At 47.9% G+C, this 27089-nt stretch overlaps 1 protein-coding gene across 1 annotated transcript in view; it reads left to right on the top strand.

Moving 5' to 3' along the window:
• Nucleotides 1–5672: 5672 nt before the first annotated feature.
• Nucleotides 5673–27089, top strand: part of SLC6A4 (solute carrier family 6 member 4) — a 131334-nt gene continuing 109917 nt past the window's right edge. Inside the window, exon 1 of the mRNA XM_078768318.1 lies at nt 5673–5802. Within this exon, the coding sequence (XP_078624444.1) occupies nt 5694–5802 (109 nt within the window). The 5' untranslated portion in view covers nt 5673–5693. The remainder of the gene's footprint in view (nt 5803–27089) is intronic.

Raw genomic sequence — 27089 nt, 5'->3', positions numbered from 1 at the left:
AAACAAACTGATTGTTAAAATGACCATCAAATATCGAACGCATCAGCGTTATGTCTCTTCCAACAAAACGGTACATATAGGTATAGGCCTTAGGCGTTAAGCTTCAGCTTCGGACCGCTTCAGACAAATTAAGCCCAGGTTTCTTAATACAGTAGTGTATCGTTTCAGTAGTATCGTTTTCGTAATAATAATATTGTAAATATTATTATTATGAATAATCCCAATGTCGTGAATGGAAAGTTAATGGATTGAAGCGGTGTATGATTCATGATCAATGATGAGTGGTGATCAGCACTAATATTAATAACCGAGGAAGTATGGAATTAGCCTCGGTTTTTTCATGGTAATCACATTTTCGAAATATAACGTTAATATTATAGTAAATTTAATAGTGACACTAATCCCTTCATAGTGACTGCAAACTTACTGTAAGTTAAAATTATAGCATCTTCTACATATTAAAGTAGCGGCAGTTTTGTGTCCGTTATGTCATTACGTCTATGATGTCATTACGACGGCTGACTCCACTGACCGACCTTTTAATTTACTAGTACACCCGCTGACTACGGGAGCGGCAGGAAGGGTCATGCCTCTTTGGGGTATATAGATTGCAGTCGATCTATGGTCAGGTCTCAAGAACATTGGGTGTGTGTTAATTTACCAAGTTTCTTGTGGAGAGATCGCCAAATGGTTTAAGAATTCGAGCAAGCACTCCATTCAAAACCGTTAAGGAATGGCTGGCTTGGCAAGCGCTAGCTCGCTGCTTGGTAAATGAGCACACCTCCAACCCTTGTGGGGTATAATCTAGATTACAGTAGATCTTCGCTCAGTTCTGTAAGTAAAACGTACCTCACGGATGTTGGGATTCCTTCAAATTTCTTTGTTTAATGTTACAAACAGCATGAGCGAATGTTTGAAAAGCTAATCATGTGTCTGTGGTTTATAATATTTTACAAGCCCGGCTACGCCGATGTTAGACTTTTGGTCTTGTTTGATAATAATTATGATGTCAAACGTCACGTGGTATAGGCGCCATCTTTGAAAAAACCAAAAAATTCCACCTCTATATCTCCAAAAGCACTGCATAGAAAAAATTGAGACATGCCTCATTGTAAGGAACTCTCCACGTGGAATAACATATGTTAATGATGATGTCATGGGTGCCTTCATTATGACATCATAATTCGACAACTACAAAACTTCAGCCGATCAAGATGAAATTTATTGAGCATCATCCAGGGATAAATTGGTGAAGAAAAAAAAAAATGATGATGTCATCTGTCACGTGGTTCCGCTGCCATATTTGTTTTAACACAAAGGCCTTAACACCCACAGAAAACACGTCCTGGGGAGGGTCTGCAATCTCTGATTGCTCTTTCTAGTTTCTTAAGTTTGTAATAAGGAGATACTTTCCCAGATTAGCTCTTCACGGTGTCTTTTTGCTTTGTATATTGCCGCACTTGCACGAATCCTCCCCAATTACATGTCTTATGTCATTCCCTGCTTGCATACAATTAAATAATTGCTTTAAATGTATATATAAATTTCCTCGCCTTTTTGTAAACAAACCCCAACTTTTGTTCTTCCGATTTGTCTGTGCATGCCATTTCCTTCATTGTTTTAGTATAGTCCGTACTAGTGTTAGACAGGACGTTTCAGTTCCCACTAATTGCCTCCAGTCTATGTGCACTATGCACTGGCAGTTTTTGCTTGGCTGCATCTGATTAAAAACCTCAGATAAGATCAGTGCACATTGAGGGCACGAAGTCTGGTTGGAAAACCACCTCACCCACAGGTAAACAGTAATCAAACGTAGGACCCTGGAGAACCTGGCCAACTAATTGTCATTCGCTGCTGATTAGCAACCCGCCTGGTCACGAGGTTATCCGTGCCGGGTAGCCTCAGGTCCGGTAGCCCAGGCGAACCGAAGCTCCCCATCGTAGTAGATCCTGAAACCAGTGGCCGTGAGTTTTTAATGCCTTCGCTGACAAAGTCGACAGAGGCATTATGTTTTCGGTTGTCCGTCCAGCTGTCCGTCTGTGATACGTTTTCATTACCGCGATACCTTGAGAACGGCTGAAGGGATCTTAGCCAAACTTGGTGCAGGTATGTATAATGAGATAAAGATGAACCAATTAGATTTTAGGGTCACAATGTCAAAGGTCAGAGGTCACATGTTAGGTAAAAATCTTGTTACTGCGATAACTTGTCAACCAGTGATGGGATTCTGACCAAAGTTGGTACGAGTATGTATTATGATGCAAAGATGAACTTATTTGATTTATGGTGAAAAGGTCAAAGGTCAAAGTCTGTAATATGTCTATAACTTGAGAACAGCTGAAGGGATCTAATTCAAACTTGGTACAGGTATGTATAATGAGGTAAAGATGAACTGATTCAATTTTGTGTAGTCACGAGATCAAAGGTCAGAGGTCATGTTAAGTAAGAATTATGTTTTCCTGCCAACTCTTGAACCAATGATGGGATTTTGAACAAACTTGTTACAAGTATATATGATGCAAGGATAAACTGATTAGATTTGGGGGTCAAGAGGTCAAAGGTCAGAGGTCATGTCAGGTAAAAATTTGATAACTTGAGAACAGCTGAATGTATTTAAATAAAACTTGGTACAGGTATGTATAATGATGTTCACATGATGTGATTAAATTTTGGGGGTTAAGAGGTCAAAGGTCATGTTCGGTAATAATACTGTTACCGGAATAACTTGTGAACTGGTGATGGGATTTTGTCCATACTTGGTATAAGTATATATTATGATGCAAAGATTAACTGATTATATTTTGGCATGAAAGGTGAGGAGTGAGTTGATTTTGTGATTTTGGTGAGGTCAGAGGTCATGTAAGGTAAAAATATGATACTTGCGAACAGCTGAATGGATTTAAATCAAAGTTGGTACAAGTATGTTTCATGATGTAATGATGTGGGTGGAGGCATATCGGTTGACGTTGTGACGTAGAAGAGTGTTCTAGTTTTTTTAAAATGAGATATCGCCTGCCACAAAGCCGTTAAGGCCACTCAAGGTGGGGCTACACAAAGGAAAGTATAGATATTAGACAGAAAGGAGGAATCTATTGATATTCCTCTTGAATTGAGATAGGTTGGGATCGAGAGGAAAGCAGGATGCAGGTAAACTGTTACAGAATGATGCCGTGCAGGGGAATAAGTAGAAGAATACCTCATAATCTTACTCCTTGGGACAGAAACTGCCAAACGTGTTGAGCGACTGGAAGTATGCTCAGGTGGAACAACCTGTGATAGACACTCAGAGCACATTCCATGGTAATATATGTGGAAAAGGCTCAAGGAAGCAACAAAGCGGTGCACTTCAGATAAATTCCAAGGATGGAGGTTCCAGGGATGATGCCAACTCCTGTCCCACCAGAATGGCAGCACGTCACTGGGGTCTGTCAAGAAGAGATAGATGACAGGCCGGAGCATCAGCCTAAATATGGCAATGATACTCCATGACAGGACATATAGTGGCCTTGTATAGATGGAGCATAGCAGCTTTAGAAAGCTATCGCCGAGCACAAAATAAGCAGACAAGGCGCTGGGACGCACTTTTAGCTATACCAGAGATGTACTTTTCCCAGGTGAGGTTTGAGCTGATATCCAATCCAAGCAGATGGATAACAGGAAGATCCTGCAAAGGTGACGAATCCATAGACAGGGTCGGAAAACAAGGTGATCTTGAACTAGACACAGACAACAAGTGGATCTTTTTTTGGTTGAAAGTAACAAGCTAGTCTTTTGAGAGTGGTACTCGCATGGTCACGGGTCGGAGGAGACGAGGTTCATGGGTAGGTGTAGTATACAGTGTTGAGTTATCCGCATAAGTGCTTAATTAAGGAAGAATACAATCAGGCAGATCATTTATATATAAACAAGAACAATATTGGACCCAACACAGACCCTTGAGGAACACCAGCATTCTTATTATGGATTGGGTATGACTGTCCCTCATGTACCTCAACGATTTGATGATTTGCAAGGAAGTCAGAGATTGTATGAAGCAATTTTCCAGAAATGCCATATGATTTTAGCTTACGGATGAGGCCCATAATAAACACAGATCGAACCCCCTAACTTGACGAGGCAGCAAGGGCTTATTATGGGCTTAGTATGGTCACAAATAAACGATCTGCAGTATGCTGTCCTGATAAGGCCATAATGAGGGAGAAATCTAGATCGACATCTCTGCCTTCGTCTATTCGTGACCATAGAGCTCTAATCTCAGTCTGCAAAGACTTGAGTACCACGCGGATGCCTCCTAGTTTGGAGGTGATGTGGTGGTATAATTTATGTGCACGACATCAGCGTCATGTCATAGGGTCGGTGTGCATAGGGTTTGTGTGTCGTTGGTTGTTATCTCCATTTGTTGGTTTCAGGAGGTGGAACGGAGTCCTCCCAGGACCCAATGTATCCACCTCTGATTCAGTAAGGAATCACAGTTCATGGACCAAACTGTTCAACTTTTTTAGAGTTTTGTTCCAAGTTCTCTTTTCAGGATCGCCACCAAAACCCGGATTGCCTCCAGTTGTAGTTAATTTATGGTAATATTTAAAAACCACATTCGAAAAGAGAAGATGAGACAAAGAGAGAAACCTGCTCTCTGGGCAACTCACACAGGTGGTTATAGGGCACGAGTTGGGTGCACATGGACTTGCGTGCTTCCCCAGCCAAGTTCGCAGCGCACCAGACCGTGACTTGTGCCACAACGCCTAACCACAAACCACCACAAACCACTGAACCACGAAGCAGGAGGCATGAACCAACAACTGCCACTGCCAACCACCAACCAACTAACTGTGTGACCTTTAACATCCCGTGGGATGTTTTAACAACTTTAACATAACAACTCACACCATTTGTACCGCAGGCACATTGGCCGACGCAGACTAAGAGATCTTGGCCTATGGCATGTGGCCATTGGCTGGCAAGCCATTAAAATTGCACATATTGGACAGGCGACGATGGATGGTCTTTTCCACCGCCGATCATGACCTTTGGCCCTCTTTGCCATCACTATTGTGGGCCAAACTAATTGGCTGCATGCAATGAAAACTTACACATAGACAGCTAGATGTACGACTGTGAAGGTTTAATATCGCAGGCTTGCAGATAAAGAGAGCAGACAACGCAGGACCTGAGATCAGATAAAAATGGCCTTTGACTGGAGAGTTTACTTCCTGAAATGCACTGTGTGCCGGTGCTGCCATTCAGTAGCGGCGCTCTTCTCTCCGCAATACCCAGGACACTTTTAGGGAGACATCTCCATCCACAGGCGATGCTGACCTATGGGGCTCGACGCCTCTGCTCCATCAACAAAATGCTGAGCATCAAGCGACAAAGCATCACGTACCACTTTTAAAATCTTTGGTATGACTCGGTCAAGGTAGGAAATGACCGATATGACTGTACAAGTTGTGTCCCGTCCACTTTGAGCTGGCCTGGCTGTGAACACAGGTATTTGAGTTTGGAATCTCTGCCTCGTTAAATATGAGCTGAGATAGGAAAATCTGATATGCCAATTCAAATTTTGAAGACGTAACTGCTCACAGGCCACATTTCCACAGTGATGTTATTGCAATTACAGATAATGTTGATGATTATTGTGATGGTTACAGAAACGGTGATGTGTTTCAGGTGCATTTCTCATCCCATACACCATCATGGTTGTATTTGGAGGAGTTCCTCTTTTCTACATGGAGCTTGCACTGGGCCAGTTCCATCGCACTGGGGCCATCACAGTCTGGAAACGTATTTGTCCACTATTTCAAGGTATCGCTAGCATGGAACAGCTTGGTATTTTAGATACAATTGAATTGTGCAATTCCAGATATTGTAAGATGTACAATTTGATTTTTAGCTTACCTGGAACGTGGTTCCGGGGAGCTTATGGGATGGCGCGTCATTCGTCTGGAAGTCCGTCGGTCCGTAAACACTTGCAACTTCGTCTCTGAAACTGCTGATGGGATTGTGACCAACTTGGCTAAAATGATATTTGGTATGTTGCAACTCAAGTTTGTTCAGGGCATGAAGAAAATCACGGTCTAGAGGGTAGATGAGGGGTCAAAGTGGGTTCAGGTATTTATTTATTTTTGTATACAGAGTCGAGGCTCCTGTAAGAGCTAACACATTAAACACAAAAACATGCACGGACACATAAAACATGCAATAAATGGAGCGGGACACAAGAGGGGGAGAGAGAGGAAAGCATTCAAGCACAACACCATTAGAGAACAAGGACGTCAGTACATCTGTGGAAGGGAGAGAGCTGGGGGAAGGGGGATGGAGGAGGGGATACACGGTATAAAGCAAATTAACACGACTAGGAATTTCAGGAGTGAAGTCAGAGATTTAAAGAGGTGGATTTGGGGTGTTTAACGGGTGTAGAAAAGATCAAGATTTTGGATGGGGAAGATATGACATGGTGGTGAACAGCTGTTTTAATAGTCAGGTTCACTATGTTGTTTCGTTCAAAATCATGGTAGATTAGCAAACGTATACATTTTTGGAAACGTTATTACATGGAAAATCTGAAAATCAATGTTTACATTTGCCAATTCCGACCAATTCGATTCGACCAATTCGACCAATTCGACCAATCGACCAATTCCATTCGACCAATTCGACCATTCGACCATTCGACCAATCGCTTCGATCGACCATTCGACCATTCGACCAATTCGATCGATTCGATTCGATTCGATTCATCGAATTCGATTCGATCGACCATTCGACCAATTCGATTTGCCAATCAATTTGACCGACCTTTGCTTGTGTGGAACGGACTGTGAAAACGATGCGGACTATATTGTCGGATACGACACACAGGACAGTGATGACGAACTCTAAATGGCATATTCTGTAATCGTGTATGTTTGATGCCATTGACTGCCTGTGTATATTTTGTCATTGACTGCCTGTGTAGATGTGAGGTTATACTGACCGCATGTGTATATATGATTTTGCTGACTGCCTGTGTATGTTTGGTGATATGAATTATTGTGACACATTTTGATGTTATTAACTGCCGGTACAAAATGATAACATGTATTTGATTATGCAACTTATCGCGAATATAAAGACTATTTTGCAATTCAAAACCTTTGATTCGTGTCTTACCATTCCCCATAGCACTAATTTGATACTTTCATTGGATTCCTTGTCCCTGAAAATATAGGTTTAGTATATTTTAAAAAGTTTTTAGGGTAATTAGAGGCAGAAATAGAACAACATATGTATTTTACAGTGGCCATTTTGAAAATCCAAAATGGCCGCCATACAGGTATCTCTCCAAATGTAAACATTGATTTTTAGTTTCCTTATGCTATAACCTTTCCAAAAATGTATAGGTTTGCTAATCTACCATGATTTTGAACGAAATATAATTTATTGACATAGTGAACCTGACTATAAAGACCTGGAGGCAGGAGTGGGATTGAAGAGAGTGAGGGAGTTTGTTACAGAGGTGGAAAAAAAGAGGAATGAAGGTGAGCAGAGTCTTGATTTTGGTAGTTTCACCAGAAGAGGGTTGCTGGCACATCTTGTGCGTCCTGAAGGAATATTCGGGGGAAAGAGCACAGACAGAGCTGGGGGAGCAAGGCCGGAGAGGAGTCGGTAGAAGACAGAAAGACCACCAAACTGGCTGCGGTGAGTGAGTGAAAGGCCCTCAGAATCAGCTTCATCACGAGAGATTCCAATTATTCTGAAAGCTTTGGTTTGTACAGCGTGAAGCCGAGCTATGTCTGAGTCAGGAGCACCAGACCAGAGGGGAGAGCAGTATTCCATTGAGCTGTGGATGAAAGCTTTGTACGTGATGAGGAGCTCAGAAGTGCCCAGAAAGGACTTTGCACAATGGAGGATACACAGACGGTGACTGGCTTTGGAGGACAGCTTGGAAATGCGGTTTTCACAGGAAAGATCATGGCAGATAGTGAGACCCAAAAGCTTGAGTTACAGAACTAAGAGGATTGTTCAGAAAGTAGATGGGAGGGTTGTCCAGTCGGTCTTTTTGGAGAGACATCATAAGAGTGTGAGATTTGTCAGGATTGAAAGACATGTTCCACTTGTTTGCCCAGTCTGTGATTTTGTCCAGGTCTGCAGAGAGTGAGGAGGCTGCAGACTGCCGATCTGAGGGATGAGGTATGGAGCAGCAGAGAGTGGAGTCATCAGCAAAGAAATAGAGAGGATTTTCAAGAGAGCCAGAGAGATCATTGATGAAGACCAGAAAAAGCACAGGGCCCAGAACACTGCCTTGAGGAACTCCAGCCTCGACAGGAATGGGAGATGAGAGAATTCCATTCAGGGCCACACGTTGACTGCGACCGGAGAGAAAGTCCGCAAGACATGCAATGAGGTTTTCATGGATACCATAAGAGGAGAGTTTGTTGAGCAGGGCGGAGCGCCAGACCGTATCTCAGGCACGATATATGCCGAGGGAGACAGCTCTGATTTCCTGTTTGGAATTGAGGACCTCCATCCATTGTTGAGACAGCAGAAGCAGCATGTCCAGAGTAGAGTGGCCTCGTCTGAATCCAAATTGATGATCAGATATCAAGCCATTGGAGAAGAGGGAAGATTTAATATATGAAGCAATGATGGATTCCATGACCTTGCTGATTATTGGGAGCAGGCTGATTGGTCTATTGTTGCAAGGATCTGTTTTTGCACCTTTTTGTGTAAAGCGGTGATCTGGGCTGATTTCCAAGCTGATGGAAGATGACCTTGAGCAAAAGAGACAACAACAAACAACAACAACATGCATTTTAAGGCCATGTTCCCTGCTAGAGCGGGGGTTAGCCTTGCGGTCCCCATGACAATCTTCTCCATTTTGCCCTATTTTCTGCATCTCTCCTTGTTAACCCCCTTGCCCGCATTTCTTCTTCCACCATCTTTAGCCAAGTCTTTCTCGGTCTTCCCCGTCCTCTACTTCCTTCTATATTAACTTCCATCACTCTTCTCAACCAGTCACTTTCATCCTTCCTCAATACATGACCAAACCATCTCAACCTGTTCCTCTTCACAGCATCAATCACAGGCAATATTCCCATCATCTTACGCAATTCATCATTTGTCTTCCTCTCTCTCAACGATACTCCGCACATCCATCGAACCATTCGCATTTCCACCCTTTCCAGCCTTCGTTGCTGCTCTACGTTCTAGTTCCACAACCTGCTCTTCTCTCTAGCAAAAGAGAGGGTGAAGAAAAAGCATTCAGCTTTTTCACGTGCAGTGTCAGTTGTGTAGCCATTTGAGGTAAGAGAGTGGATGGAAGGGGAACAAACACCAGAAGCAGATTTGACCAGACGCCACCAGGATTTGGAGGTCGGAGATAGGTTTGAGAGTTCAATGTGGAGAATGAATGAATGATCGTTTTAAGGCCATTTTTTCCCTGTTACAGCAGGGCTTAGCTTTGCAGGCTCCATGACCTAATGGTTCCCTTTTTGAGGCAATGTTTTTATGGCCAGATGCCCTTCCTGACGCCAAACCTTAGTCGCCTCTTACGATGCGCAGGAATACGGTGTACCTATTCTAAATCGGGGTACACACCGGGATCATTTATCCCATCAAGCTGGTACTCAATTTTCTGACCTCGGAAGGATGACAGACTGAGTCAACCCTCCTGGCGTTAATTCAGTGATTGACCGGGATTCGAACTCAGGATCCTAGGATCCAAAGCCGGTACCCTTGTGTGAAAGGAACTGAGATTACCTTAATTTGGATTTGCCTTCCATGAGGAAAATTGTACACATTTTTCGATTCAGTGTACCATTCAATTCACCACAAGCTTCAGTGTTCCATGGATGGGTGGAAGGTTATGACAACTGAAGACGAGATGGGATAAATCTGAGCATGAGAGAGAGAGCAATTTACTTTGGAAGAATTCCCAGGATGAGTTTATGTCAGAGGCGGTGGAGATGGGAGACCAGTCCAGATGATTGATGGCTGCTTGAAGACCGTGCCAGTCGGCCTGAGTGAAATGCCAGACTTGTCGGAGCTGAGGAGGCTCTCTGAGAATGGTCAGAGAGATATCCACTTTAACAAGGAAATGATCAGATGAGCCGATTGGATCAGAAGAAGAAGAGCAGACATTTTCAGGCAAGTTAGTCATAACCAAGTCTAGAAGCGAAGATGCTCCGTTGACTGAGATCCGGGTCGGGAAGTTGACATTTTATTGAGGTTTGGGAAGTTTGACCCCCCCCCAAAATAGGTATTTGCTTATTTCACAGAAACTACCGACACAATTCCGATGAAACTTGACCACAACCTTTATTATCCGTGATGTACCAAAGTTTGTTATCGCCATTAAAAAAAATCGGGGCGTAAGGAGGTCTAGGGGGAGGAGGGGTTGCCCTCCTCGCCCCCCAAATTAGGTATTTACTTTCTTCTTCATTACATATTTAGTGGGTTATCCATGCAGACCTATGGTCCCATGGTTCTAGCAGGTGTTCCCAGGGGAATTTCCCCTATTTTTATAATTTGCTATCTGTGCAAAATTGATGCTTGGAAAAGAAGCAGCATTTGGTGAGGGGCGGGGGGGGGGGGCGGATATTATTTTGACATTGGTGGTTGTGAACAGGCAGACATGGGATGAATGAACAAAGGTGTGATTGTGAGGACGTTTATGGGAGAGAGAATAGGTCAGCAGAGGTATAAAATATCACCGGTGAGAATAAAAAATGACATGAGATTGTTCTGGGCTGTCACTTAGAAAATTCTGGAAGAAAAGGACAGAACATGAAAGGGAAACCATTCAACAAGTTGGATAAAGGGGGATAAGAATTAGGAATAAGAATCAACTTTGGAAGTTTAAAGCCTTTGCAAGAATAGAGCCATTGTACTAATACTTGTTTAAAGGGCCGTGAAAAAGGAGAGAACTGAAAAAGCAGGAATTGTAAGATGAGATTACAGATTGTTGAAGACAAAGAGAAAACAGTCTTTCTTTGATTAAAAAAATTCAACAAGAGGTCTTGTGCTCAATCTGTGAGTGATTCCAATAATGTTTTGAGCTTTGGATTCGCTAGCATTTAGACTGGGAGGTGGAATGCACGGACAGCAAACACAAGAGAAAACAAATGCTTTATCAGCCATTAGAAATTCAGAGGAACCAAGAAAGAAGAAGGCCGTGAGAAGTGTTTATCGAAGACATATTTGGGTACTATCAGTCTTCAACCAACTTTGATCATACCTTAAAATTCAGCACATCGCAGTTTACAAGATATCCATGTTGTTGTTGTTGTTCTTCTGCTTCTTCTTCTTCTTCTCCATCTTTTTCTTTTTTGGGGTCAATTTTCGAAATGTGCCCCCATTGGTCGAATAGCTTTCGGAGTCCACCCACATTTGACGCTTGACTCCACCCACCATGGCACCCAGACAAAATAATATGGCCGCCATCTTGGTTTTCTGATGGACGTCAGACATCAGGCCTGTAGGACTTTGCTGATTATACACTAGCTGCCTGGGTTTGTTGCATCACATTTTCATCGTCTTTCTTTGGGTCGACTGTTGATTGGAAGGGGAGGGTGTCTTCAGGCATTGCGTAATATCTTAGGGGGTGTGAAACCAGACCCAGCTGTCCACCAGACTCGGGAATAGATATTGAATCAAACCATGAAAAACCTCGAATATTAATTGTATAATACTTTCAACAGCAAGGATGAGGGAGTTGAGTTGACAGAGGAGGAAAAAAATAAAATGCATATTATATATATATATATATATATATATATTGTTACTGATACGACTTTGATGGTATGGTGGGCCGAGCGGGATGGCCGCCGTATCCGTACAAGTTACCCCGATTGCACCCGGGGTTGACTAATCGCGCTATGCTGGCTCAATAAGAAAAAGAAGACACCCGGCTGGATTACAATCACACAATACGACACCAGGGATACGGTTCTCAAAGGTTGTTATTACAATTGCGGAAGGTTTAGATTACAGGGACAAGAGGGAAACATAGGAAGGTGGGCACTTAAACACACTTATATTATCCCCGGACAGACGACAGGTAAACGCGGGACAAGGCTCACTCACACGGGGTTTGATGGCCAGGAAAGCGGGTAGCGATCGCTCCAGGTGCACCTGTGCTCAGGGCAGGATCACGTACGGTGGTGTCCAGAGATGCGTGAAGGTATCACAGCGCTTGTGGGTCGCGACTTTGGTCTCAAGCTGGGGAGGTCGCTCAGCGCTCGGGGGGGTGGCGTCTTTTCCTTCCAAGGTTCGGGGCGCATCTGACGTCACATCCGGCGCGGGGCCGCGTATATCCGGCGGGGAGTCACGCCCTCGCTCGTTAGCTCCGCCCCATATGGCATCGGCCCATGGCTTCTCATTGGGTGCGGGGGTTACCGGCTCCGCCCTTGACGAGGGGCCGACAGGGAGCCCCCTTCTGGGTAACCCCGTCGAGCACATGTTCAATGGCGGCCAACCGAGCCGGAGTGAGGACGCAAAGCCGCTGTTGTTGTGGTTGTTGTTGGAGCTTGAGATGATGGGAAGAGATGCGGGGAGGTATGGGAAGGTCCTAAACTCCTACTGGTGCCATATCATCACATTCTGGTGCAACGAAGAGTCATAATTAATGGAAACAAGTCCTTAACTGACATAGATTAAGAATAACTAGCAAGATGTCCTATAATTGTCTACGTGTGGTGCGGGGGACCTGGGCACGACATTTAATGGGGGAATGAAGGGGAAGATCGGCTCTAATGGGTGTTGTTTACAGACAATGGGACTAGGGAATGGGGTAAGGGGAGAGTTGGGGAGTATCGGAGAAGATAGGGGAATATTTACAAGCGGATATGGAGGTCAAATTCCATATTCGCAACATTGCACCCTTCTCTACCCTCGGGGCGTCCCGACCCGATAAATTTTTACCTACTTTAGTGTGGCACGCAATGTAGTTCCCTCTACTATTAACTCTACCCTGAGTGCGACAGTTTTATAGATATTCACAAATGAGTAAATATGTCCCCCTGCGACGTTGCACCCTTCTCCTCTCAGAAACACACCCACAGGATAACCGAATCCGGAAAGAATCCTCAAACTAAACATACAGCCGGTAGGGAGCATTATTTACAAGACTACGCTGCTATTTACACTACGATCCAGGACCTGTTTTTGGAGGAACACATGCAGATGTTATGCATAGAGAGAGCGCGCTTGCCAACATCGATACACCAACCCACGAGTGCTCTGTGGCCGACGGCCTTTAATAACGTGCAGAGCACCCTTTTTCAGCATCAAAAGCACCACCCCACCACCAATCGGTGCAGTCACCATTGTTCAATGATTAAAAATAAATGCGACAACCCCTAACCCTGCAGGTGTCTCTTGCTCTTCTTGTGGTGCACTTGGTGGTGTTAACTATTAGTGGTTCACCTGTATGGCATAGGTGCCACGTTGATCCATAGGTCCATCCCCGGGTGGTGCTTGGCCGCAAACGAACTGCGGTCCATTGTGGGTGGCCACAAACATTGCGGTCCATATGGTGTACCGATCCAGGCAGCGAACAGCGAAAGTGCAGGCCCACAACTGCGCAGCCAGCACCTCTCTCTCCTCTCTCTCTACCCCAAAGCCAGATCCTCGGAGGTGGGAGACAAAAGAAGAAACAAGTGAGTAAGGTGGTAAGGGCGCAAAAGTGCACGCAATATAAGGTAATGCACACTGGGGGCACATGGGAACCAGGTGAGACAGGTACGTTCCTATCGTACGCCCCCCCCCCCACCAGGTAACCTACATGGCCCCTCCCTTACCCCTTACTGTATCCACAAAACACAACACTACCCATAAACATCTACTTTACAAATCAACAAACATCCCTACTGTCTTCCCCGTTCCTCCCATATACCAAATTCGTCTTCTCTCCCTCCTAACCAATCAAATTTGCCATTTTCAACTCTCATCAAAATTTGCCATTTTCAACTCAACATCAAAATTTGCCATTACCAATTCATCATCAGTCCCTCCTAGGGAGGGAGAGATGGAATCACCCCAATGTCTCATCCACGTCGTGATGCGTCTCACAAATCCTCACAGCAATCTCATTTCCTGCAACAAACAAAGAAAACACAGGTGTGGAGTCATCATCATCACCACAGGCAAGTGGCTGCGTATGGTGCGACAGGTTCATCAATCCTAACTATCTCCTAAATGACTTTAACAACTTTACACTACCCGGGGGCTTTCTCCGGCCAAACCATTGGCCCTCTTACACTATGGGTTCTAAAAACCAATTCCCATTGGCCAAACTGTGGTGCTTTTCAATTTGGGGTCTCACTCCCCCGATTCATCTCCCGGTGCCCTCGTACAATTTCTGGGCTGTGGCGTGTACCTCTCCCAGTGGGTCTACCCACCTGCACACCTCCACCACTGCAGTTGCCTCCGAGCTTACCTGCTCCTTGCCCTAACCTAACTACCTGGGGAAGGCCCTCTGGCACTCTCCCCACTCGGTGCCCTCTCTGGCACTGGGCTACCCGGGTCCATCCTCCGGATCCTCGGGCCCCATCCACAACTCTACCGGCTCCCAGAGCCCACCTGCGGCCTCACCTGGCCGACATCCTCACAGTGGTGGAGTGCCCAACCAACTACACACACTAACAGGCTACACGCCCAGCCATTTCCACAACACTAATGCACCCATCCACAACACCATTCTGCAACCCCACCACAAATGCCAATATCCAACCACAATTTACCTGCACCCTCTACCTAACACTTACACTACCCGCCCCGGGTATCCGTGATGGGGGTCCACTCTTCCCCCATCCACACCTTCGCACCATGCACACCACTCCGTACCACTTACTCCAACTTTCTCCACACACCTGTACTTGCACACCTGTGCTCTCACACCTGGTGCCACCGGCACCCTTCTCTCCCCAAGCGCATTCGCGCTGATCCACAACACTCACTACTCATACACTGCTCCACACACCTGTCCAGTTGCACACCTGTGCAATCACACCTGTAAAATCCTCACACACACGGCATCATCTCAGCTAACTACTCCCTTCTGAAACTTGCGCTTCCCAGTCGTCCCTTTAAACTATTGCGCTCCCACGTCATTATCATCCATGCTAATCTACCTGCGTCCCCACTACAGGTATCAGTCACTAACTAAACTTAACGTTACCTAATGTCATCTCCGCTAGATCCCTACAATATAACCTAACCCACCCGGGCTAGTTTTCACTGCCATACACCCCATAAGCTATTGCTCCTTTGCCCCCCTCACATGGGAAAGGTGGCAGGGATGCCACCCTCTCCCACCGGGCCTATCGCTCCTCAATCCCCCAGTCCTCTGGCACTAATAAGCCCCCCTTATTCAGAGGTACTGGGTCCCGCCTCGGCATCTAAAGCCGAGGCGATCCACGGGGGCGCCTGCTCGCCGGTGTAAGGTCTTATCCGGTCGGCGTGGACGATCCGAGGGAGGGCTCGTGGCCCCATTTTGATCTTAAAGACCACGTCACAGATTTGCGACAGGACGACTCCTGGGCCTTGCCAGGGGGAGGTGAGTTTTGGGCACCTTCCCTTCCGCCTCCGGGGATTAAAGAACCAAATCTTCATCCCCGGAGCGTATTGACTCCCCTGGCTCCGGTCGTCGTACCTGCGCTTCATCTTTTCCCCCGCCAGATGGAGTTGGCGGCGGGCGAAGGCATGGACTAGCTCCATGCCTTCCTCTAGGTGACGTGCGTACCCCTCCCTCGGCGGGTTAACCACTGTGTCTGGCACGGGACCGCATAGCAAGTCGGCGGGAGCCCGTAACTCCCGCCCATACATAAGCAACGCTGGACTGCATGCGGTGGCCCCGTGCTGGCTGGTTCGGTAGGCCATGAGCAAGTAAGGGAGATGTTCGTCCCAGTCATCCTGACGGGTGGTGGTGAACAGTGCCAGTTGTTGGATTAAAGTTCGGTTGAATCTTTCCACCATCCCGTCAGATTGAGGTCTTAAAGGCGTTGTCCTGGTTTTTCGAATTGACAGGAGACTGCACACATCTTTTAGTAATTTGCTCTCAAAATTTCGTCCCTGGTCGGTGTGCAACTCCTGTGGAATCCCATGCCGGCACACAAATCCTTCCACGAAGGCCTGCGCTACCACCCCTGCTTCTTGGTTGGGGAGGGCGTAGGCCTCCGGCCACTTGGTGAAGTAGTCCATCACAACGAGGATATACTTATTACCTTGGCGGGTGCGGGGCAGCGGTCCTAGAATATCCATAGCCACCCGCTCAAGGGGGGCCCCCACCTGATGTAATTGAAGGGGGGCCCTCATCCTCCGTGCTGGTCCCTTTTTGGCAGAACAGGCGTCGCATCTCCGACACCAGTCCTGTATGTCGCGCCCCATATTCACCCAATAGAACCTCCGGCGGACCCGAGATATTGTCTTTGTCCTGCCCAAATGGCCGCCGGAGCGGGTACCATGCACCTGTTGCAATATGACGTTCTTGAATTTGTCAGGGACTATCACCAGCCAGGAAGTTCGATCAGAGGGAACCTCCACCCACTTGCGATACAAGATGTTGCCTTTCAATTCCAGGGTCTGCCACTGAGCCCAATATGCCTTTGTCTGCGCCCCGAGGGGGGTGACCTCTTCCCCCTTTGGTCTTTGCCCCAATTTGACCCATTGGAACACCGGCCCCAGAACAGGATCCTCCTGCTGGGCCGTGCTCCAAGCCAACTCTCCAAATTCCTCGTCCGCGGTTAGTGGCAAAATTGGCCCTCTCACCCGGGTTGCCCGGACGACGAGAATCGGGGCGGAATCGCCCAATTGCTCCCTCTCCTCGTGTCTCGCACAAAATTTACAGTTTTCCCCCAGACAAGGACGCCGAGAGAGTGCGTCCGCATTACCATGGGCCTTCCCGGCCCTATGGGCCACATCAAAATCGTACTGCTGCAACTTTTCCAACCACCTTGCAATTTGGCCCTCCGGTTCCTTGAACCGAAGGAGCCATTGCAAGGAGGAATGGTCAGTTCTAACCAAAAATTTCCGCCCGTACAAGTACGGGTGGAAATGGTTCATGGCAGCCAGCATAGCCAATAACTCTTTGCGAGTGACGCAATAATTTCTCTCGGGCCTACTTAAGGCCCGACTATAATAACCAATCACTCTCTCCACGCCCTCCTGTGTCTGAGACAAAACTGCGCCCAATCCTTCCTGGCTCGCATCCGTGTCCAGGGTAAATGTCCCGTCACTAGTGGGGTAAGCTAGAAGGGGTGCGGATGTTAGACACCCCTTCAATTTTTGGAAGGCCTCGTGGCACTCCCGTGTCCAATTAAATCGCGTCCCCTTCTCCGTAAGCCGGTGGAGGGGACGGGCCAACTCCGCAAATTTCGCCACAAAGCGCCGGTAGTAGGAGCAGAGTCCCAAAAATCCCCGCACCTCTTTGATGGTACGTGGTGCGGGCCACTCCTCTACCGCTTTAATTTTGTCTGGGTCTGTTTTTACCCCCTCGCGGCCAATCACGTGACCTAGATAGGCCACCTCTCTTGCAAACAAAGTGCACTTACTCGGGTTCAGCTTCAACCCTGCCTGTCTGAGGCACCCGAACACCTGGTCCAAATTAGCTAGTGCCTGGGGGAACGTTTGGGCATGTACCAGGACGTCATCCAGGTACACCAGGCATGACTGCCATGGCATGCCGCCTAGTACATGCTCCATCAATCTCTCAAAGGTGGCGGGGGCGTTACACAAACCAAACGGCATCACAGTAAACTGATACAGTCCCTTACCTGTGGAAAATGCCGTTTTCTCCTTCCCTGCCCTATCCATCTCCACCTGCCAATACCCACTCTTGAGGTCCAAAGTTGTGAACCAATTGGAGCCCGCAACGGCATCGAGGGTGTCATCAATCCTTGGCAGGGGATATGAGTCCTTGAGTGTCACGTTGTTTAGCTGGCGATAGTCCACGCAGAACCGCGTGGTCCCATCCTTCTTTTTGACCAGCACAACAGGTGACATCCAAGGACTTCCCGAGGGCTCGATCACACCTGCGTCGAGCATTTTTGCAACCTGCTCGTCAGCTTCCGCCCTCTTGCTCCAAGGGAGCCGTCGGGCGGCCTGACGAATAGGCCGGGCCTCACCGGTGTGGATCTGATGTTTCACCAGGCCCGTACGTCCAATATCCTCGGTGGACAGGGAGAAGAGGTCCAAATGGGACCCAACCAGTTTGTGTAAGGCCTCCCTCTGGGTACCTCCCAACTCTACGCTACTACGATTTACCATCTCGCAAATGGGATCGGGCCAATTCCTACTTGTTATTGAAGGCTCCCCCCGGGGTCGGCTCGGCTGGACGTTCTCGCCCCTCACTGTCGCGACTTCCTCCACTGGGGTGCAGCCAGCTACCCTCGTGCCCCTTACTATAGTGCGTGGTTCTGTACTCACATTTACTACTCGGACGGCCACTACCGGTCCGTCCGTTTTTACAAGGGTGCGGCCCACGATTAAACCCGGTATGGACTGCGCTGCCACCGGTTCGACCAGGCCGCAGGACTCCTGCCATGTTGGGCGAGCTGCCCACCGGGCCGGCACTATCGCCTCGGCCCTGGGGGGGATGGTCACGGCCTCGGAAGCCTCCAGCTCCGCTCTCTCGGCCGTGCTCACTCCCCCTAACGGCAGCTCTTCTACTCCCACCTGCAGGATCCCCCGGCACAAGTCGATTTTACAACCGCTGGCAGTCAACAGGTCCAACCCTATTAAACATGGGTCGCACACCTCCGCCACCCAAACATCTATCTCCCTCCTTACCGACCCTAACTTGAGGGTCACAGAACCACGCCCTATGATCGGGGCCGTTACCCCGGTAGCAAGCTGCAAACTATAATTTTGCAGGCGCTGGATCTTATCCCAGCCACCTGCGCTCGAATCAAGGACCACAGGGCTGATGATCGTGGCGCTAGCTCCTGTGTCCACGACGGCGTCTACCCCCACGCCGGCAATTTTGCATCTAATTGTCAGGCTACCGGTTCCAATTTGGCCACAATAAATGACCTGTCGCGTCAATGAGGGCTCTCCTCCATCCTCTGCTGCCGAACACCGCCCTACGTGCCCGACACCTTCTAGTTTCCCGGGGTCTGGCGGGGGGGTGTCTGGGGTCGGCTAACCCGCTCCCCCCTGGGCGGAGTTGAGGACCTCAACTGCCGGGGATCATCCCGGCGCGCGTTTCGACAGTGCCGCGCCAGGTGACCCAGGCGGTTGCAGGTATAGCACCTCACCTGATAAGGTGCTTGCCTCCGGAATTCCAAATTCCCCCCCCTGTAGGTCCGAATTGGATTACCCGCTCGTGGTCCACCGCGGGCCACCTCCGGGGCCGCCTGCCATGGTCCAGGTCCTGCCAGGCGCTGGTCCACCAGCCTCCGGACCATGCCCGCCAGGTCAGGACCCACGTCGGGGGCGGGCCCCCTAAGGGGTCCGCCCTCCATCGGGGGTCCCATCTGGCGGACCGCCATTGCGAGACGCTCGCCCCCCCGGGCCAGGGGCCTCGCTGCTTCCCAACGGGCCGCAGCGTCAGCCGCCTGGCTCAGAGTCTGCGGGCGCCACATGGCGAGCTGTTGCCGGAGCTCAATATCCGGGAGGGCCTGGATAAAATGGTCCAGCGCCAGGCTTTCCCGGGAATCCGCTGCCATGCTAGCATGTGCGATCCCCACTGCGCGGCGAATGTCGTGGGCAAGTTCCCCGATGGCTTCCTGGGGCTTGCGCTTTCGCAGCGCGAGCTGAGCTTTAACAAGCTCGCTCTGCTGTTCTATTCCAAATCGATTAATTAGGGCGTCGCGGAGGGCTGGCAGGGTGAGAGCACCCGCTGGTAATGCCGTCAGCACCTCCGCCGCCGCGCCGCGCAATGCGGCCACCAGGTGTACTCCACCTTCGTCCTCACCCCAACCGTTACCCTTACACACACAGTCGAACTGCGCCAGGTACGCGCGTAGATCACTCTTGCCGTCATACGGCGCGAGTGGGACCTTGTGGGACCACCTCGTATGCGAGTCGTTGCCCGCCGGCCGGACCCCGTGCGTCGCCCCTTGCGGGGTCAGCGCGGGGCCGAACCGGCCGGGCCCCCACAGTACACTACCCCCAAGGGGCTCTCGTGCCTCCCCGGTCCCTCCAACAACTACCCCTGTTGGTGTCGATGCATGGGTCACACCTCCGCAACCCGCTACCCATTCCATACCACCACAACCTTGCTCACCCACACCTCGCACCTCTCGTTCCATACCCTCCGGACCAGCCATACACCTCACTCTTGGCCTCTCACGAACATCCGGGTCTATCTCGACCCCCAAGCTTATTAAATCACCTGGCGCATCATACGCACGACCATATTGGTCACCACTTACACCGGGTCCTCTTTCTCTTCGCTTCTCCTCCATCACCTGCGAATCCCTCATCCGGTTAATGAGCACATCATCACGATCCGAACACAGACTTTGGACCAATTCTTTTACTTCCTCCTTTATCTCTTTCTTATCCTCTCTCCGTCGCTTCTTAATTTCGCTCACCCCTTCTTCCACTTCCTCTAATTTTTGCTTCATCTCCTTCATCTCTTCGTGCGCCCCTTTAAGTTCTTCCTCTAACTCCACTTTATTTTTTTCTATGTGCTCCCGCACCTCCCGCTCTTTAACCTCCATTACCTCTACCACCTTGTCCATTTTCCTCGTCAGGTCCTCATGTACCGTCTGGCACTCTTTTTTAATTACCCCTACGTCCTTTTTCATCTCCTTCTGTGTCGATTTTAAACCCTCTATTACCGCTGTGTTCTTCTTTACCTGGTCCCCCAGCTCCTTTTGTCCCACTGTCAGTTGTTCTACTCCCAGCGTCAACTCCTCTATACCACCTTGCAATTTTACAGTCCCCTTTCTCACCTCTTTCTCCATGCGCTCCTTACAGTGCCTCACCTCCTCGCGCACTCCTCCGACCTCCTCACTCACTCCTCTTCTGATCTCCTCTCCCATCACTTGCATCTCCTGCCCAGATGCCACCCTCATCTGCTCCATTTCCTCCCTGTGAGCATCCAGTTTGGTTTCTACCCCCATTCTGACCCCCTCTATCTGCTGCTCCATTTGTTTAACTTCCCTTTCCGCTTGGTCCCTCATGTCCCTCAATTTGCCTTCCATACTGTTTTCTAACCCCTCTAACCCATTTTTCACTCCCTCTATCTGATTCTCCTGGGCAGCCATTCTATTTTCTACCCCCTCTAACCCCTTTTGCATCCCTTCCATTTGATTCTCTTGAGCGGCCATTCTGTTTTCTACCCCCGTTAACCCATTTTTCACTTCTTTTATCCCGTTGTCTAACCCCTCAAAATTATTGTCTAACTTCTCACTGGTACCCCTCGCTTCGTCCCTCATTACCCCCATTTGGCCCTCCAATCGCTCACCCTGAGCATCCATCCGGCCCTCCAATCGCTCACTATTCTGGGCCATAAGGGCCTTCATTTGTATAAAAAAAAGGCCCCAATCCATCGGGGGCGCTGCCACGGTCGCTGGCGCGGTGATCAGCGAGGCGCCATTTTGCGCGCCCGCTTCTTCGTGCGTGACGGCGCTATTTTGCGAACCTGCCGCCCTCACTGCTTCGCTCTCCTCCTGTCCCTCATTTTGGTCCTGGATCGACCCTACCTCACTCTCCTTTACCGGACCCCAGCCGTCTTGATCCGCCATAGCGCGACTTGCAAAATTCGAGTTTCGTAAAACAAAACAAATTTCGGCCGCTCCAAATTTTGACCAAATTTTTTTTTTTCCTCTATTCGTTTTTTTTTTTTTCCTTCAAAATTTGGTCGGGCCTCGAATCTCACTCCCGACACCAATTGTTACTGATACGACTTTGATGGTATGGTGGGCCGAGCGGGATGGCCGCCGTATCCGTACAAGTTACCCCGATTGCACCCGGGGTTGACTAATCGCGCTATGCTGGCTCAATAAGAAAAAGAAGACACCCGGCTGGATTACAATCACACAATACGACACCAGGGATACGGTTCTCAAAGGTTGTTATTACAATTGCGGAAGGTTTAGATTACAGGGACAAGAGGGAAACATAGGAAGGTGGGCACTTAAACACACTTATATTATCCCCGGACAGACGACAGGTAAACGCGGGACAAGGCTCACTCACACGGGGTTTGATGGCCAGGAAAGCGGGTAGCGATCGCTCCAGGTGCACCTGTGCTCAGGGCAGGATCACGTACGGTGGTGTCCAGAGATGCGTGAAGGTATCACAGCGCTTGTGGGTCGCGACTTTGGTCTCAAGCTGGGGAGGTCGCTCAGCGCTCGGGAGGGTGGCGTCTTTTCCTTCCAAGGTTCGGGGCGCATCTGACGTCACATCCGGCGCGGGGCCGCGTATATCCGGCGGGGAGTCACGCCCTCGCTCGTTAGCTCCGCCCCATATGGCATCGGCCCATGGCTTCTCATTGGGTGCGGGGGTTACCGGCTCCGCCCTTGACGAGGGGCCGACAGGGAGCCCCCTTCTGGGTAACCCCGTCGAGCACATGTTCAATGGCGGCCAACCGAGCCGGAGTGAGGACGCAAAGCCGCTGTTGTTGTGGTTGTTGTTGGAGCTTGAGATGATGGGAAGAGATGCGGGGAGGTATGGGAAGGTCCTAAACTCCTACTGGTGCCATATCATCACATTCTGGTGCAACGAAGAGTCATAATTAATGGAAACAAGTCCTTAACTGACATAGATTAAGAATAACTAGCAAGATGTCCTATAATTGTCTACGTGTGGTGCGGGGGACCTGGGCACGACATTTAATGGGGGAATGAAGGGGAAGATCGGCTCTAATGGGTGTTGTTTACAGACAATGGGACTAGGGAATGGGGTAAGGGGAGAGTTGGGGAGTATCGGAGAAGATAGGGGAATATTTACAAGCGGATATGGAGGTCAAATTCCATATTCGCAACAATATATATATATATATATATATATATATATATATATATATATATATATATATATATATATATATATATATATATATGTATGTATGTACGTATGTATATATATATATGTATGTATGTATTGATGGGAATAGAGCCTGTGATTGATGCTGTGAAGAGGAACAGGCTGAGATGGTTTGGTCATGTGTTGAGGAAGGATGAAAGTGACTGGTTGAGAAGAGTGATGGAAATGAATGTAGAAGGAAGGAGAAGACGGGGAAGACCGAGAAAGACTTGGCTAAAGATGGTGGAAGAAGAAATGCGGGCAAGGGGGTTAACAAGGGGAGATGCAGAAAATAGGGCAAAATGGAGAAGATTGTCATGGGGACCGCAAGGCTAACCCCCGCTCTAGCAGGGAAAATGGCCTTTAAAATGCATGTTGTTGTTGTGTTGTTGTATGTATGTATATATATATATATATATATATATATATATATATATATATATATATATATATACATATATACATATATATATATATATATATATATATATATATATATATATATATATATATATATATATATATACACAGACTTGGCATTTAATATGGAATATATTTTTATTCTTGACTTGGGTTTACTTTCTGAACTCAGTATATCAATCTGGTGAGTTTATTTTACCCTTCGGTGATGTCTTTGTTGAAAGAACCATATCACTGATTGTCTTTCGCAGCAAGAAGTCAATAACAGGATTATATCACAGGTGGCGTGACAAAATGTAAGGACAGGTACATTTGACGATTGGCTTCACAATCGGGTATATAAGGGTTGCTGCATTCTGTATTAGTGGAAAACAACTGCTGCACGTCTACAAACGTTATTGCCGCTTCCTCTGGAGATGGTCCGTCAACTTGACAATGCTGTTTGTCATGGAGTGGTGGCTTTACGAAATTCTGGCATGAAACAGCGTGCTATTGCTCGGCAGTATGGCATCACTCAAGGTCAGGTGTCAAAGATCCTGAAACGAAATGCTCAGAGGGGTGTCCCTACTCCAATACCGAGGCTAGGACGTCCACGCAGAACCACAAGGAGAGATGATCGCCAGCTGCACCGGTTAGTCTGCAATGGCCATACCAAGTCAGCTAATCGGCTTAGGGCTGAGTGGCAGCAACTGACAAATGTGCCTGTATCCAGAAGGCTAGTCAACAAACGACTGGTTCAAGCAGGCTATCGTGCCAGGCGTCCCCTGAGAAAGCCACGCCTGACCAGACAACACAGCCAGCGCCAATTGCAGTGAGCCCGAGAGCACCGTCAATGGCAGCCAGGACACTGGAATCACGTGACCTTCAGTGACGAGTCTAGATTTCTAGTATATCGTCAAGATGGCCGCGTCTGAGTGCGCAGACAAGTGCATGAAACCCACAACGAAGATTGTATAGTGCCAAGAGTCCAAGCTGGAGGTGGTGGGGTGACCGTTTGGGCTGCTTTTCATGCAGGGGGCAAAACTGACCTGGTTGTTCTGAATGGAAACCTGAACCAGTTCAAGTACAGGGTCATTCTGGAAGAAACATTGCTTCCATTTGCTCGTGAAGCCTTTCGAGGAAACTTTGTCTTCCAAGATGACAATGCACGGCCTCATCGTGCTCACATGATCCAACACTTTCTTGCTGACCGCGGTGTAGAGCATATGGAGTGGCCTGCCATGTCCCCGGATATGAATCCGATAGAGAACTTGTGGGCAGAATGAACGCGTCAAATCGACAACTTGGAACAGCAGCCGACCTCTATGCGTGAATTGCAGAAGACTGTTGTCACTGCATGGCAAGCGATTCCTGTCCAAACCTTGGCAAATCTCGTGAATAGCATGCCTTAACGTGTACGTGCTCTCCTGAATGCTCGTGGGGGTTACACGAAGTACTGAACTGTAATTTTACTGTCCGTAATCCCAGTCATAATTTAACTTTTGTTTTTGTTGAAATTTTTTTTGGCTAATGTGCAAAAGAAAGATACTTCTGGAAAACGTACAGAAGTTTAACACAGTACTGTCCGTGAATTGAGTTCGATATCAGTTTACATCACATTCAAGGATCAATTTATTTGCTTCGAAATGTCAAATGTGGTTTTTGTTTCTTTTAAAGGTCACATTAACAAAATCTAGAATAATTTCAACATAATTCCAATGAACGCTTGGTTCTAAGTCATCTTGAAAAGTAAGTTCACCCCCACAAAAAAAATATTCCATATTAAATGCCAAGTCTGTATATATATGTATATATATATATATATATATATATATATATATATATATATATATATATATTGTTGCGGACGCGGTTAAAGATGTTATTTTACCGAGCGGTTGGTATTACCGCGTCCGAACAGTTACTCCCCGATTAGAACCCGACGTTGACCAGATCGCACCGCAGATATTCAATCGGGAAACCTCTAAAGCGACCGAAAGAGAAGGAAAAGAGAAGAAGACAGAGTACGGAGGAAGAACAGATTTATTATCCACACACAAGCAAAAAGAAAGAGCGACCAAAATTATTTACAGCAATGGATGGAAGAAGCAGTCACACAGTGCATCGTTAGCTTAAACTATTCATTTTACTTAACCCCAAGACAACGAGTAGGACAGACGACGTTCACACTTACACGGGGGATATTGCAGGCAGGTAGGGCTTGAGGTGGATTGCTGGAGAGGGAGGCAGGGTCGGAGGCAGCAGCTCTCAATTCCTCGCGTTTTTGGCGGGAAAACCCTCCGTCGCGTATCCGCTGCCGATGCTGTAGACGTCACGCGCTGGCTCGGGCACACCTGCTCCTCTCCTTCTGGTGGAGCCGTCTCCCTCCTTTCAGCGCGTCTCTCCTTAGCTGGTTTCCTCTCCTCTTTGGCTTGGAGCGTCTCGCATCTCACCGCTCCTTTCGTATGTCACCTCTTCGCTCATCTCCCATCTCATCTGCTGAAGCAGTCCCTTCCCGTCGCTTTTATTACCCCGGGCGGAATCAAGCCACCGGCTGCGAGGGCACGCCTACCGGGTCGCTCACCGCGGTGCTGATTGGCCAAGTGGGGTTGGCTCACTCCTCCCCTCTATGACGAGGTGGAGACACGCCTTTCTTCTCCGAGATTAGCACATGGGCAATGGCGGCTTGCGGGATTGAACACCACTCGCACCCCTTTTGAAAGGAACTTTGGAGAGCGGAGATGTTTTGGGAAATTGAAAGGGCCTACGCTTATTTTGTTTGATACAATGCAAAGTCAATCTAGTGGGAAACACATATTTAGCCTACATAGAATAAGGAAATACACTATTTAAAAAGATATATCGTGGCCTGCGTGTAAGTTTCATGGAATTAACTAGGAGGACGGCTGCGACCATTATTTACATTACGAGGGTGTTACACATAACAAAACCATACTTTTTACATTCGTTACACTTCCTCCAAAATTGTTACACTTCTCAAAAACCGTTACACTTCTCAAATTCGTTACACTTCTCAAAACCGTTACACTGCACCCTCCTTTCTTCAGGCCCGTACTCAGGCCTACAAAACTTTAACTTAGTGTGACACGTAGGTGTAATTCCCTCTACAATTAACCTGACCCTGAGTGTGACAATCTTAAAACACAAATAAGTATGTCCCCCTATTGCATTGCACCCTGTCTAACAGACTCAAGCCCACAGCTAACCGAATTACGGAATTATTCTCAAACTATACATTTACGGTGGGGAGCATTATTTACAATGACGTTATTTCTTATTTACAACGCAACCCAGGACCTGTGTTTTTTTTTTGTTTTTTTTAGGGAACAAGAAAAAGAAATTCCTGTTGGGAGGGAGGAGACAGCACGCATTGCATCGATGCACCAGTACCAATACCACCAAAGCACCCAAAAGCACCACAAAGCACCACAAAGCACCACTCGGTGCACAGTCACCATGGTTCTTAATAAACACAACAAAACAACTGGTGGTGGTCTTCTCTTTCTCTGCTGGGCCGATGTTCTTCCCGACGTCTTCTGGCTTCATGCGGCCTACTTGGAAATATAAAAAGCACAACTTGTGTCCATTTTTATTTAGGGCCTCAGGGGCCAACTAAGGGTGGTCCACCTGTTTGGCATAGGTGCCACCTTACCGAGGTCCGCAAGCAAGATTCCCTGGCCACTATGGCCGGTCTCCAACAGAGGTGCCCTGCCCCA

Source organism: Myxine glutinosa, chromosome 14, assembly GCF_964187855.1.
Source record: "Myxine glutinosa chromosome 14, kmMyxGlut1.1, whole genome shotgun sequence".
NCBI classification, from domain to species: domain Eukaryota; kingdom Metazoa; phylum Chordata; class Myxini; order Myxiniformes; family Myxinidae; genus Myxine; species Myxine glutinosa.
This window is presented reverse-complemented; position numbering and strand designations above follow the sequence as displayed.